Source organism: Perognathus longimembris, chromosome 2 (assembly GCF_023159225.1).
Source record: "Perognathus longimembris pacificus isolate PPM17 chromosome 2, ASM2315922v1, whole genome shotgun sequence".
Lineage (NCBI taxonomy): Eukaryota > Metazoa > Chordata > Mammalia > Rodentia > Heteromyidae > Perognathus > Perognathus longimembris.
In genome coordinates, this window is record NC_063162.1 from 150,479,063 (window position 1) to 150,493,746 (window position 14,684).

General features: G+C 67.9%; 1 protein-coding gene across 1 annotated transcript; it reads right to left on the bottom strand.

Moving 5' to 3' along the window:
* Nucleotides 1–585: 585 nt before the first annotated feature.
* Kcnh2 (potassium voltage-gated channel subfamily H member 2) lies at nt 586–12,332 on the bottom strand. Its single transcript, XM_048340466.1, has 12 exons — nt 12,320–12,332; nt 11,369–11,580; nt 7,919–8,347; nt 7,077–7,464; nt 6,073–6,272; nt 5,177–5,429; nt 3,965–4,158; nt 3,269–3,368; nt 2,505–2,777; nt 2,149–2,341; nt 1,733–1,910; nt 586–732 (listed from the first exon to the last, which is right to left on the bottom strand). The coding sequence occupies exons 2-12, from the start codon at nt 11,573–11,575 to the stop codon at nt 592–594; spliced, it is 2,556 nt and encodes an 851-aa protein (XP_048196423.1). The 5' UTR covers nt 11,576–11,580; nt 12,320–12,332; the 3' UTR covers nt 586–591.
* Between the last annotated feature and the right edge of the window lie 2,352 nt (nt 12,333–14,684).

Genomic DNA, 14,684 nt, shown 5'->3' on the forward strand with positions numbered 1-14,684 from the left:
ACCCCACCCCACCAGACCCCCGCAGCCCCGAGGCCACAGGCCCGCGGCCAGCCGGGGGCCGCGCCCAGACCCTGAGCCGCCTCCACTTCAGGGGCACCCCGAACACGACCCCGGGGCGAGGCGGGGGGGGGGCCACCGCCCAGCACCACCGGACTCTCCTCAGGATAATTATTTATTATTCATAGTCATCAGCATCTTCATTAATTATTCATATGATCCTTAATTATTATCCTTAAGAATAAGAGCAGTAAATAGCAGAAAAGTCCTTGAGGTGCCTACGACCCAGGGCCAGTGCCTCCGGGCAGTTAGACCAGCTAATGCCCCCAGGGCGGCGGGAGGGGGACCACGGACCCCCCTGTCCACCGCCTGGCCCTGGCCCTGCCCCTCCCGGTGGGGGCCGAGGGCACTGCAGGAGAAGCCGGTCCCCGGGGCGGGGCGGGGCGGGGCGGGGCTGCTCCGTCCCATTCTCCCCTCCCCCGGCCAGGGCCTCCTGGGCGCGGCCTCCGAGGGGCGCGGCCTCCGAGGGGAGCCGCCTCCGAGGGGAGCCCCCTGGGCCCCGGGCGAGCCACGTGTCCGCGCCGCGCAGTGCCACTAACTGCCCGGGTCCGAGCCGTGTCTGTGCAGGGGTTGGGAGGTGAGGGCCCCCAGCTGGCCCGGCAGGGAGAGGCGTCGAGTGGGGCCATCTTGGGGGGCCCCCGGGGGCAGCTCCTCCAACGCCATGAACTGGGAAACCTGCAGAGAACGGAGACGCGGGCCCTGAGAGGCGGGGAGGCCGCTGGCGCGGAGGAGAGGGCCCGGGCGGTGAGGGGGAATCCAGGCCACGGGGACCGAGCCCGGCGCGGCCTGGGGAGGGCAGGGAGAAGGGGCCGGGCGGCAGGCAGAGCAGGGCGAGACAGACTCCGCGGCCGGGGGTGGAGAACCGTGCTCCCAGAGAAGCCGGGAGCCCCAGCAGCGCGGCTGGTCCCGGGGCCCGGGAGAGGCCATGCCGAGGTCTCCTCCTCCAGGGACCGGGGCGGCTGGACCCAGAGCCGGGCTGGAGTAGGGAGTCCCGCTGGGGCAGGGGCTGGGACGGAGGAGACCGGAGAGCCTGTCCTGCGATTCCCGAGCTCTGGGGACCCAGCCCCCCTCCTCCCCCCACCCCAGGCGGGCTGGCGGCCTCCCGGGCCGGGCGGGGCGCGCGTGCCGGTGAGATCCCCGAGGGGGAGGCAGGGAGGGAGACTGGCACGTTTGCTGACGTGGGCACCCATGTCTGCAAACAGGAGCAGGCAGCATATGGGAGGGAGCGGTGCCAGGGGGTGGGCAGCAGAGCCCGGGCCGCCTCTGGGAGCCGCTCCGGAGGGACACGCGTGGGAGGCACAGATGGGGCCGTCCTCCGGGCGAGGAGCACTGGCCACCGCTCGGGGAAGGACGGACGGACGGGGGGGGGGGCAGTGGAGGCCCTCCTCCGGGGGGAAGGACGTCCTATCCCAGGGGCTCGGCTCCATGACCGTGGGAGAGCCGGCCGCCTACCCCACGGCACCGCGACCCAGCTAGAACGAGAGCCAAGACGGGCAGAGAGCGAGCGAGGAACCCGGATCCAGCCCTGGGGGGGGGGGGACGTGCTCAAACACACGCCACAGTCACGTGGGGAGGGGCACAGGGGGGCGTGGGGCCCAGCGGGAAGGGGGGGTCAGGCGGCTCTGGAACAGGAAGGGGGCCGCTGGGGCGCTGGGGAGGGGGTCCCGGGGCTCACCTGAGAGAGCGAGTCCAGGGGGAGGGGGGGGAGGGCGCCGACGGGCAGCAGCGGGGAGGCGGAAGCAGGGCCCGGGCCGGGCGTGGTCACGGCGCTGTAGGCGGGGGGAACGAGCGTCATTTGCCTCTGTAGCAGCTGCAGGACAGTGGCCATGTCTGCACTCAGCCGCGTTTCCAGCCTGGGACGAGAAGGGGAGGAGACGGGACGCGTGGTGTCTACGCCAGGGGGAGCCCCGAACGGGGGAGGGGGCTCCGCCAGTCCGTGCCAGGCCCCCGGTGGGGGAGGTGGGGGCCCAGGGTCCAGGACAGATCTTCCCCTTCGCCCCGCGGGACCACAGGCATCCGCGGGGCGGACCCGGTTCCCCCTTCCATTTGGGGGCCCGCGCCGGTCTCCCCGGGGAAGCCCTCCCTGCCTACCTGTCGAGCTGACGCTGGAGCGCATCCAGCCTGCCCTCCACGTCTCCCCGCGGCCGCCGGCTGGGGCTGGACAGGGGGATGTTCAGGAGGCTGGGGGCGGGGGCGGGGGCGGGGCAGCGAGGCAGCTCCTGGTACTGGTGGCCCCGACTGTCCCCCCAAAAGCTGAAGATGTTGGACACCCCAGAGAAGGCTCCTGGAACCAGAGAACAGGAATGAGACCCCAAAGGCCATGACCCCCCGTGACCCCTGCGCCTCTACCCCCGCCCCCGTCCCTCCTACTCCACCCTTCCCTGCCCCCCCCACCCCACGCCTCTCCTGCCTCCTCCCCCAGCCCCCAGGCCCCCCACACCCTGTACCTGACAGGGGGTTACAGGTGTCGCTGCTCTTGTCACAGTCCTCAGTCAGGGGCTCCCCAACGGGCAGCTCCGCGGGGGGCCTGAGGCTGGAGAAGGGCACCAGGCGGAGGGGGCTGGAGCCGCGGCCGGGGCCCTCGTCCTCACTGCTCTCGGGGCTGGAGGGGCCACTGGACGGGCTCTCCCCCCACGGCCCCCCCGGCCGGCCCCGGCTACTGGGCCCTGCCCCCGCCCGGCCCGATCCCAAGGCCGACACCTCCCCAGGCTGCTCCGGGTCTGTGGGAGACAGAGAACCCGCCTCAGGGAGGGGAGGGCAGCCCGGGGGGGGGGGGGGAAGCACGGGGAAGGGACACGAGGAGCTGAGCTAGGCCTGGGGAAGGTGGCGGGGGTCCCCCTCTCCCCAGTGCTATTCTGCAGTCTTCATCCCACCTTCAACCTGATGGTCAGCTCCCCAAGAAACAGTGTTGGGGGGGCGTCCTGGACCCGCGGCTGGCCCCTCAACCTCCTGAGTCCAGCGTCTTCCCCCGCCCCCCCCCCCCCCCCGCGGACCCCTTTCCCGTTAGATCCAGGCAGCACTTGCCAATCCCCAGGCCCTGGGAGGACCGAAATGCCCGGCCCCTCTCCGGGGGTGGGCGAGGGGCTTCCCAGGGGTGACAGCCCAAGGGGCTGGTAAAGATGGCTGGGTGGGGGCGGGGAGGAAGAAGGCCTGAAGACCCCACCCCCACGGGGCCCTGGCTCCTCCCCCTGCCTCCCCTTGACCCTCTCACCCTTGTCTGTGCGCCGGCGGAAGGACAGCTTGCGCTTGCGCTGCCGGCTGAAGCCGCCCTCCAGCTCCGCGCTGCCGGGGGAGCCGGGGATCATGTTGGTCTGGAACCAAAAGCGGTGTCAAGGAGCTTCAGCCCAGCCAGGGCCAGGCCCAAGCCCTTCGTTAACAGAGAAGAGGGAGGGCTGGGAGCCAGGTGGCTTCCGGGGGGCCCCGCACCTGTCACCCTAGCTAGCTAGTCGGGCAACCGAGGGGGACCGTGGCTCAAAGCCAGCAGAAAAGGCTGTGAGACTTATCTCTGACCCAGCTAAAAGCCCAAAGCGGAGCTGTGGCTCAAGTGGTAGAGCACTAACCTTTAGTGGAAAAAGCTAAGGGATAGTACCCAGGCCCTAAGTTCAAGCCCTAGTACAGGTACAAAGAGAGAGACAGAGACATGGACAGAGAGAGAGAGAGAGAGAGAGAGAGAGAGAGAGAGAGAGAGAGAACAGTAGGGGGAAAACACACACACACACACACACACACACACACACCGCCCTTTGATCTCTGCCTCTAAGAAGTTGCAGTGAGACTTTCAGGGTGCAGACTGTGAGAGCACTTGTACAGACAGGGAAACGGAGGCAGAGAAGCGGCACGTTCAAGGTGGGCCACGCGGCGGGCGACAGAGGTCGGGGAGGCTCTCCGGGGCACGAAGCCCACTCACGTCGCGAAGGTTGAACGTGATCTCCAGGCTGGACCAGAAGTGGTCTGAGAACTCGGGGTACATGTCCAGCACCTCCAGCAGGTCGTCGCGGTGGATCTTGTGCAGGTCACAGTAGGTGAGGGCCCTCACGTCCCCGTTGGACTTGCCGGGCCGAGCGTACAGGTTCAGAGGCTCTCCAAAGATGTCATTCTTCCCTGGAGACCCACAGGGGGGCAGAGACCTCAGGCCATGGAGGACACAGCCGGGAACGCACCCGCCAGCCATCCTCCCTCAGTGCCCAGCAGGTGGGGACCACGCAGCTAGCAAGGCCTGAAGGAGAAGAGGCCCGGAGCCGGGGCTCTCCTAACAAGTAGAACTCAGAACCCCACAGGATGCTCCAGCTCTGTCTATGGCCCTGACTTCTTTGGGTTGTGGCCCCGCTTTTGTCCCCAAGCCCTGGGTCCTAAACATCCTCCGGGCCAACTGCGTGTCCGCACGAGCAGCCTCGTCCAAGCTAGAGACGAGAACTAGAGTGAATGGAGACCAGCATTCTTTCTACTGAAAGAGACTAGAACAGCATCGCTTCACGTGGCGTAAAACAGACCAAAGCGTACTAGAATGTGCAATGAAACTTGGTTTAGTTGGGGACTAGGAGTGGTATGTGTGTTTGGGCTGCACTGAGAAATTAAAAACCTAAGATGTTCTACCACAATGTATTTGCCTCAAAGACACGCAGGGCCAAAGAGATGGCAGAAAAGGCCAAGAAGTCTCCAGTGTCCTGGACACCGCACACACGCACAGGTGGAAGAGAAAGGGGAGGGGGCAGAACCCACTTTGCTCCGTCCATGGCAGGACCAGGCATGGCTCCACTACATTAGGCCACAGGAGACCACATGGAGCCTAGAGAAACCTGATCCACAGTCTCTGAGAGGACAGACGGCTGTCCTTCCGCCACCCCCTCAGAGCGTCGGGACTGGATTCAACTTTAAGGAAGCAAGAGGTATCTACCTGCGGAGAGAGCCTAAGGCTTCCGAAAGGTCAAGGAAATCTGGGAGCCCCCAGGACCCAGCAGCCTCGTACCAAGGGGTTCCCCTCGGAGGTTTCCTTTTGGAGGGCCCGAGTAGGTGAATTAAAGTGGCCCAAGACCCCCGCTGGCAGTCCCCGGTCTGTGGCCTCGGTGACTGTGCGTCCTGAGGCCCGGGCCTCTCTGGGCTGCAGTGGGCGTTCCCATACCCAAGATGGCCACCACGACGTCGCCCCGAAGGATCTCGATGGAGCCCCTGGAGATGAAGTAGAGGGCGGTGAGCAGGTCCCCGGCGTGCACCAGCGTGTCCCCCGGCGGCGCGTGCGTGGTCTTGAACTTCATGGCCAGGGCCCGAAGGCAGCCCTTGGTGGCCCCTCGGAAGGGCTTGCAGTGCTGCAGCAGGGAGCGGTTCAGGTGGAGGCAGATGTCGGCCTGCAGGCACTCGGGGAAGCCCTTCAGCACCTGGAGGCAGAAGGGCCAGCTCAGGACACTCTCACCCTTGGGACTCTGCCGCCTGACTCTCCCGTCCGGGGCTGAGATCCAGGGCGCCGCCCCCCTGCCCCCCCCCCCCCCCGCCAGCCTTGGGGCCAGCATCTCTCTCTGGGGAAGGACCCGGGTTCCCACTCAAGCTGCACCACCCAGGGCTGGGCCTCCAGGTTCCCACAGGCTAGTAGCACAGAGATCACGTCAGCCACTGGCTGCCGCAGAACTCAAAGCTGCTGCCACAGGAAAGGCCTGGTCCGGGGCCTGCCCCAACCAACAGGGAGAGCTTTCTGGTAAGGGAGATTTGTGGGCTTCAGTTTCCTTGCGGGGGGGGGGGGGGGGACACGGGGGACAAGCTGGGCGCTCGTGGCTCACGCCTGTCATCCTAGCTAGCTACGCAGGAGACCCAGATCTGAGGGTCGCAGCTTGACAGCAGCCCCAGGCGGGAAACTCCAATAAACTACTCAGAAAAAGAGTCGAAAACGGGGCCATGGCTCAAGTGCTAGAGCACTATATAGCCTTGTGAGAAAAGGCTCAGGGACGGCGCTCAGGCCCTGAATTCAAGCCCCAGGAGCGGCAAAAAGAGAGAGGCAGGCAGACACGGTGGCAGCGCGCGGCTCACCGCGTTCATGTCGATGCCGTTGGTGTAGGACCAGGCGTGCTGGAAGTACTCCTCCAGGCGCTGGCGCAGCGGGTTGGGGATCTGGTGGAAGCGGATGAACTCCCGCACCCGGAGCATCTGTGTGTGGTAGCGGGCCGTGCCCGAGTAGAGCCGCTGGATGATGGCGGACACGTTGCCGAAGATGCTGGCATACATGAGGGCTGGGGGCGTGGGTGAGTGGGGCCGTCAGCATCCGCAGGGACCCCGCCCGCCCCTGGGGGACCCTCTGCTCACTCGCGGTCCGGTCACGTCTCAGTCTGAGAGTGGACATACACATGCTCAAACACACACCAGCCTTCGGTAGTCCCTGCCCTGGGGCCCCCCGACCCCACTCCCGACCCGGGTGGGGATGGTGGTGGTGGGCCCTTGGGCGCCTGTGAGGCCTGGCCTGGGGGAAGCGGGTGGAGCCCCGGCCTCCTCGTCCCGCCCCGCGCCCCGCCCCTCCGCCCCCAGCCCTGCCCCAGGACGTGCTCACAGCCAATGAGCATGACGCAGATGGAGCCCGGGCCTCGCCCCGCCCCCAAGCCCCGCCCCTCTGCCAGGCCCCGCCCTCAGGACGCACTCACAGCCAATGAGCATGACGCAGATAGAGCCCCAGCCTCCGCCAGGCCCCGCCCCTCCACCAGGCCCCGCCCCCAAGACGCACTCACAGCCAATGTGCATGACTCAGATGGAGCCCCGGCCTCGTCCCAGCCTTGTCCCTCCACAAGCCCCACCCCTCCGCCGGGCCCTGCCTCCTCCGCCCCAGCCCCTCCCCCAGGACGCACTCACAGCCAATGAGCATGACGCAGATGGAGCCCTGGCCTCGTCCCTCCCCCAAGCCCCGCCCCTCCGCAAGGCCCCGCCCCCAGGACGCACTCACAGCCAATGAGCATGACGCAGATAGAGCCCCAGCCTCCGCCAGGCCCCGCCCCTCCGCCAGGCCCCGCCCCATCCGCCAGGCCCCGCCCCCAGGACGCACTCACAGCCAATGAGCATGACGCAGATGGAGAAGATCTTCTCGGAGTTGGTGTTGGGGGAGACGTTGCCGAAGCCCACGCTGGTGAGGCTGCTGAAGGTGAAGTAGAGCGCCGTGACGTACTTGTCCTTGATGGAGGGGCCGCCCAGGCCGCTGCTGTTGTAGGGCTTGCCGATCTGGTCGCCCAGGTTGTGCAGCCAGCCGATGCGCGAGTCCGTGTGCGGCTGCTCCATGTTGCCGATGGCGTACCAGATGCAGGCCAGCCAGTGCGCGATGAGCGCGAAGGTGCACATGAGCAGGAAGAGCACGGCCGCCCCGTACTCCGAGTAGCGGTCCAGCTTGCGCGCCACGCGCACCAGCCGCAGCAGCCTGGCCGTCTTCAGCAGCCCGATCAGCTGCGGGGCGGGGGGGGGGGGGGGGGGGGGGGTCAGCGATGCGGTACGAGGCGAGGGAGGGCAGCGCACAAGCCTTCCTCCCGGGGCCCCTTCCTAACCACCGAAGCAAACCCCCGCACCCCCCCATCTCATGCGGTGGAAATGAGCCCCCCCCCCCCCCCGCGCCCGTGGGCTCGGAAAGGGGCAGCAGTTGGCCTAGGGTACCAGGACAGAGTTCCCAGCAGCTTTTAGGGCACTTCTGTGTAATTAGAAAATGGTGGGCCCTTTTTGGGGTGGACAGATTGGAAAAGGAGCCCCTCCTGGTCCCTGCAGTCCTGGGGGTGGCAGATTTGGACAAAAGAACGGCTGTACCAGGACACCCACTTTGCCTGTGCAACACCCCTCTCTTCCCACCAACCCCGCCCCCCCCCCACCGCTTACCAACGCCCTCCCTTCCCCCTCCCTGCCAACCCACCTCCTCCGAGCCAGAGCCAAAGATGAGCAGGTCAAAGGGAATGGCGGCCACCATGTCGATGAGGAACCACCCCTTGAAGTAGTGGACGGCGATGCGGCCAGGGTGGCTGACCACCTCCTCGTTGGCGTTGACGTAGGTGGTGCGGAAGTTGATGAGGATGTCCACGATGAACATGATGTCCACGATGAGGTCCACCACGGCCAGCGGCTGGCAAGCGTAGCCGCAGTCCGGGTCCTGGGAGCCCTCTTCGGTCTCTTTCAGCAGGAAGGCAGCGGAGTAGGGGGTGAAGACGGCGGTGTAGATGACCAGAAGCAGGATGAGCCAGTCCCACACGGCCTTGAAGGGGCTGTAGTGCAGGATGGTCCAGCGGTGGATGCGGGGCGCCTGCAGCTTGTACTCGGGCAGCACGTCGGCACCCAGGGACAGGACCTGCACGGGGAGAACAGACGCAAAGGAGGAGGGCGGGCCCTGGGCGGGACCTGCCACATCCCTGCTACGGACACGTGGAGTAAGAGGACAGAGACCGGGAGTGCTTCCGTCCAAAGGCCCATCCCTGAGCCAGCCGTAGCTACTGACCCCCCCCCCCCCACACCTGGGCGCTATGGTTCCCGGCATGACACAGCGGGCTGACCTGGACGACCCAAAGACATCATCCGAGTGTTCCGGGACATTCCCAGAATACTTGAACGCAGGCCTGTATTGCTCCCTAGCCACCAGCAGTGTAGATCAGACCCTCACACCGTGGAATCTTATCCCCAAACACACACACACACATACACACACACACACACCCCACAATCTGAGTTTAGAAAAAATGTTCCAAGGAATACAGCTCCCAGCTTGGGCAACAGGCCCAGGAGCCGTGATCCCAACACACAAAATGGTTACTGCAGCTGCCTCCCAGCCCATCATGCTATCTGCCCAAGGACACCAGGCTCCCAGGTTGCTGGCACCTTGGTCTCCTTGGGGGAAGGAAGGAACCGACACAGTCCCCTGCCCTGCCCCTGCCGCAGCTCCTCTCCACCCGGGCTCCAGGCAGTCCCTCACACTCTTAGGAAAGGACACAGAGGACAGAGCCCGGCCCCGAAGAGCTGGCGTCTGCGGCGTAGAGAGGAGCGTGCGCCCAGGACGGCCCGGGGGGCCGCACGCGTGGCCTGAGCAGGCTCCCACTCACAGACAAGGCGGCACCGCCTCTCCTTCAACAGCCAGCCAGAGAAAGGCCTGCTATCTGCACCAGGAGGCAGAAGCCATGCCACTCTTTCTCCTACGCTAAGGGAGATAGAGCTTGGGCCAGATTTCCCACACAGCAGCCTCTCTGTGCCCCTCTGTGCCTCCCTCCGCTCCGAATCCTCTCTCACAGACTTCGGACTCAACCAAAACTTCCCATCCTAGACCCTGCCCTTCCCAAGCAACCATACACAAGGCCTCCCCCAGGCCCTAGAGTGGCTGGGCCCCTCGGTCCCACAGCCCCAGGCCTCTGAGCTAGAAGGGTCTTAAATGTTTCCGTGCCAATTCAATTGGGAATTCCCTGGCCCACCTGCATGGTGAGGCTGTCTGGAGAACGTCGTCCTAGAGAAGGTAATTAGGAGGCAAGATGGGCCGCAGGGTTTTGGGGGTAGTAACAGAGGCTGAAGACATCCCAGCCAGGGTCAGGGACAGGGCGGAGCCGTGTACATAGGTCCCCAACTCCTGCCCTGCCTTCTGCACAAGTGGCCAACAGCAAATGGGCACGGGGGTCCTGGCATCTCAGTCAGGCAGGAATTCAAAGACAGGACCCTGAGTCTTACCCGTGCCCCTGCCCCAGCTGGAAGCAACAAGAAGCCCGGCCCTTGGGCCCCTGAAGGCGAGCCAAGCCTCCCTGCCCAGCCACAGGGACGCCCCAAAGCACGGCGTGAGGAGCCCCGATGCTGCCGTGCCAGGCCTGGCTGCTGTCCGCGAGTTCCTTCCCCTCCCTCTCCCTCCTCGCCAGCCTCTCCGGGCACCCAGCCCGCTCCTCGTGTCCTCCTACCTTTGCACCTCAAGCAAGGAGACCGAGGGGCCACCCAAAGGAAAGCCTGCGACGCTAACGTCGAGGCCGGGGCGGGGCGGGCCGGGCTGCGGACCCTTGGGCTTCCAAACCGTGCTGCTTCCCAGAAGCCCGCTCCCCACCTGCCTCGGTGCCCCAGCCTTGGAAAGAAGGGGGCTCGGGGTCACCTACCTCCTGGGCCACCAGGCTGGAGATGCGCACGGCCCGCCGCACCCGGCCTTTCTGGGCCCTGGGCCGCAGGGCCCCCGTCCTTCTCGCCTTCCCCCGCCAGGGAGGCCGCCATGGAGGGCCCGGCCCGTGCCCCCCCTGCACCCCGGCAGCAGTGCCAGCCCGGGCTGCGTGTCCCTGAGGCCGGCGGGCTGGCGGCCAGGGCGGCTGGGGCCGGGCCCCGGAGCTGGGGTCACCTGGGCGGTGGGTGTGGGCAGCGGCCCGCCCGGCTCTGCACGCCCATGGCCCCCCGGTGCGGGTCCCGCTGCCAGGGTGCCGCGCTCTGCCCGCCCGCTGCCAGCGCGGAACCGCAGCTCCTCCGGCCGGCCGGCCCCTCCTCCCCCCGGGTCCCCACCCCTCCCCCGCCACCACCCTGGACTCTCCCGCCCAGCCCGCCCGTGCCCGCCCTCTACCCCGGGCCTGGCCCGCGGCCCCCTCCCCCTCCCCCTGCGGCCCGCTCCTGGCTTCTGCGGCGGCGGCCGGCGGCTCCGCAGCCCGCGCCCCTCCCCCTCCGCCCGGCAGCCCGGGCCTGTCACCGCAGATTAATGGTCTCCCCGACACCCCCTCCCCCCCCCACCAGTCCAGCATCAAGCCAGCCAGAGTCAGACAGAGACGCCCGGAGATGGAGCGATGCCCGGGACTGGCAGGGGCACCGCGCGCGGATGTACACAGATGTGCTCCCAGACACACAACAACCGCGCGGGCAGGCACACGCTCACCGTGGTGACCGGATGGGAGCGGGGAGAGGCAGCAATGGGGGGGGGGGGGCGGCCAGATAAGGGCCTGGGATGAGGAGGCGCCCAGGCCAAGGGGCTGAGGACCTGGGGGGGGTCCCAGGCAGCCAGAGGCGGTGGTGGGGGCAGGACCTGGCTGCGGGCCGAGGGAGGCCCGGGCAAGAATCCAGACCCTCCCGACTCTGACTGGCACCGTGGTCCCCCTTCTCATTTGAAGCCTCTTCTCGCTGGCTTTCCCGCAGTACCCCTCCAAACACCCCTCCCGGCCGGCCAGAGCCTTCCTGACCCACCCCCCGTCCCGGCCCTCCCCAGGTCCCCAGCTCTCCAAGAGGCCTGCGCTCACCCTGGCCCCTCGGGGCCACGCGACCCATCAGCCCACCCTCCGCATGTGCCCACCCAAAGGGCCGCCACCCTCCTCCCTCCAGTGCCCTTCCCCGCCAAGCTCCTTCGGGGCCTAAGGGGGGCAGGCCGCCGGGCACCTACCTGGGTGACCTTCTCGGTGACATTGTGGGTCCGCTCCTTGATCTTGGGCGCGATGATCTCCCGGTCACTGGTGGGTGAGGCCAAGAACGGGTCCCCCTTGAGGTCCACGAAGTTGAGGGTGATCTGGGGGATCTTGCTAATGGTGCGGTAGCGCACGAGGTCCGAGTCGGAGGTGGAGTTCAGCAGGCCGCCGCGCAGGGGGTGCATGGTCCCTGGGGCGGAGGGGTGGAGCGGGTGAGCGGGGCAGGAGGGGGCCGCCGGCCCGGGGGGACACACACTAGAGGGCGGCCGCTGCCCGACGCCGCCGGCTCAGGAAAACCCACAGGCACCGGACGAGCACCGGCAGGAGCCCCTCTCCCCACGCGGGAACGGTGAGATGGAGACCACGGACGTGGGGGAACAGCGGCCCTGCCAGAGGCCCAGGGGGTGTCCGGAGCCCCCGGGGCCCTTCCTGCCCTGCCCAGATCCACCCCCCTTCCCAGTGCCCGGGGTCCCGGGACAGCGGGCAGCACGGGCCAGCCCGGCTCTGGGAGCGGAGGAGTGTAACGGGATGAATGGACATTTAATAGAGTAAAAGCCACTTAATGAGGTTAAATGAGTGCTTAATGGGATTTCCATTTCCCAGGCGTCCAGGACGTGGAAGAGAGAGAGAAGGAGGAAATGGCGGCAGGCCTTCTCCCAGGACCCGACGGGCCCGAGGGGCGGGGCGGGGCGGGGCGGGGCGGGGAGGGTGGTGGCCCTCACCGGTGCTGGCGTGGCGCAGGGGCGTGGCGGGGCGTGGCTGGGGCGGGGCGACCCTCACCAGTGCTGGCGTGGCGCAGGGGCGTGGCGGGGGCGGGGCAGGGTGGGGTGGGGCGGGGACGGGGCGAGGCGGGGGCGGGGCGGCCCTCACCAGTGCTGGCATGGCGCGGGGGCGGGGCAGGGGCGTGGCTGGGGCGGGGCGGCCCTCACCAGTGCTGGCGTGGCGCGGAGGCGAGGGCAGGGCAGGGTGGGGTGGGGACGGGGCGGGGTGGGGGCGGAGCAGTGGGCGGGTGGGTGGCGGCCCTCACCGGTGCTGGCGTGGCGCGGGGGCGGGGCAGTGGGCGGGGCGGGGCAGTGGGCGGGGGCGGCGGCCCTCACCGGTGCTGGCGTGGCGCGGGGGCGGGGCAGTGGGCGGGGGGCGGCGGGCCCTCACCGGTGCTGGCGTGGCGCAGGGGCGGGGCAGTGGGCCGGGCGGGGCAGTGGGCGGGGCGACGGCCCTCACCGGTGCTGGCGTGGCGCAGGGGCGGGGCAGTGGGCGGGGCGGGGGCGGGGCAGTGGGCGGGGCGGCGGCCCTCACCGGTGCTGGCGTGGCGCAGGGGCGGGGCAGTGGGCCGGGCGGGGGCAGTGGGCGGGGCGACGGCCCTCACCGGTGCTGGCGTGGCGCAGGGGCGGGGCAGTGGGCGGGGCGGGGGCGGGGCAGGGGGCGGGGCGGCGGCCCTCACCGGTGCTGGCGTGGCGCGGGGGCGGGGCAGTGGGCGGGGCGGGGCGGGGCAGTGGCCCTCACCGGTGCTGGCGTGGCGCAGGGGCGGGGCAGTGGGCGGGGCGGGGGCGGGGCAGGGGGCGGGGCGGCGGCCCTCACCGGTGCTGGCGTGGCGCGGGGGCGGGGGCGGGGCCCCCCCACGCATGGCCTCGATGTCGTCGGCCGAGGAGGCGCGGCGCACGCTGGCGCAGCTCTCCCGGGAGCGCGTCCGGGCCAGGCTGCAGCTGGAGCCGGAGGCGTCGGGGTTGAGGCCGCGGGCCCGGGGTGACGGGTGCGGGCCCTGCGCGCCGGCGGGCGGTGGGCTGGGACCCACGAGCGCGCGCCTCTCCTCCGCCGCCGGCCCGGCCACGTGGTTGTCCATGGCCGACACTTCGTCCAGGGCCAGCGACTCGCTGCTGGGCGCCGCCGGTGACAAGTCCACGTCCACCACCACCGCTCCCCCCGGGGAGCCGGCGCCGCCCGGGCCGCCGGGCCGCCCCGACGGCTCCCGCGCCGTCAGCGCCAGCAGCGCCGGCAGCTTCAGGCGGAAGGTCTTAGCCCGGCCTGCGGGGAGAGAAAGGCCGTGGTGAGGCCTAGGGGCTGGAGTCTCGCTTGCCACGTGGACCTGGGGTCCCTGCTGGGGGCGATCCTGTCTCAACGCGGTCCTCAGCAGCTGCACCTCCAGCCCTCCTTCTGGGCAGGCCTCGCGAGCCCCCCAATCCACGTGGCACTGAGAGGACCATGCTTCTCCTCAAGCCACACGGAGGACACCAGGCCCGAGGCCTCGGAGGTCTCGGGACGCCCCGGGACCGTGCACGGAGAGGGATGTCACGGGCTCTGTCCCACACCTGCCACTGCCAGCGGGCTTTGTAGGGCCAGCCATTACCACTGCCGTTCAGGGGGGGGCGGGGGGCGGGCTAGAGAGACTACGAGGTGAACCATGCTTCGGGCATGAGGCTGAGGAAGAATTCCAAGTTAAACCCTGAGAGGCTGCGTGGGGAAGGCCGGGGACGTTAGCCTTTGCGTCGACCAGGAGAAAGAGAGGCCAGCCCGCCCTGGCCTCCTCTATTCCATTCACCCAGGCCACTCAGAGAGCTCAGCCAGTCCAGGAGGAAGGCCAGAGCGCAGAAACTCTACACTGCTAGGGACAGCTAGCCGGGGCAAGTCTCCGTCCCGGGACTGCCCCAGCAAGGCTGGAGGGACGATCACTCCTTCCGTGGTGTGGTCGTTTGAGAACCCAGATAGCAAGGCTTAAAATCACAGGCTCCCTCCCGCCCCAACAATCTGTGACTCTGGGCTCTGCTGCTCCACCCTTGTCTGTCCATCCTGGGCCAAGGGGGACCTCCGAGTACTCTCCCACTAGCCTCTGATATGAAGGGCACAAGTCTCTCTCTCCCTCCCCTCCCTTCCTTCCTCCCTCTTCCCCTCCCCCTTTCCCTATCTCTCTCTCTCTCTCTGCTTCTTGAAGAGCACTTGTCCCACAGAACCAAACTATGTATCCTTACGCCGGTCCAGGAGATCTGCTGTACTGCCAGGCAACAGTGGCTCACACCTATCATCTTAGCTACTCAGGAGGCTGAGATCCGAGGATGGTGATGCCAAGCCAGCCTGGACAAGAAAGCCCCTGAGACTCTTATCTCCGATTAAGCAGCAAAAAGCCAGATGTAGAGGCATAGGCTCAGTGTGCCAGAATGTCACCCTTAAGTGAAAAAGCTAAGCAAAAGCATGAGGCCGAATCCAAGCCCCAGTACCAGTAAAAAAAATAAAAAATGTTTTAAAGAGTTCTTGTGCTGTACTTACCAGGGGCCAGCCAGCTGATGGGGGGCCCCCGGTGAT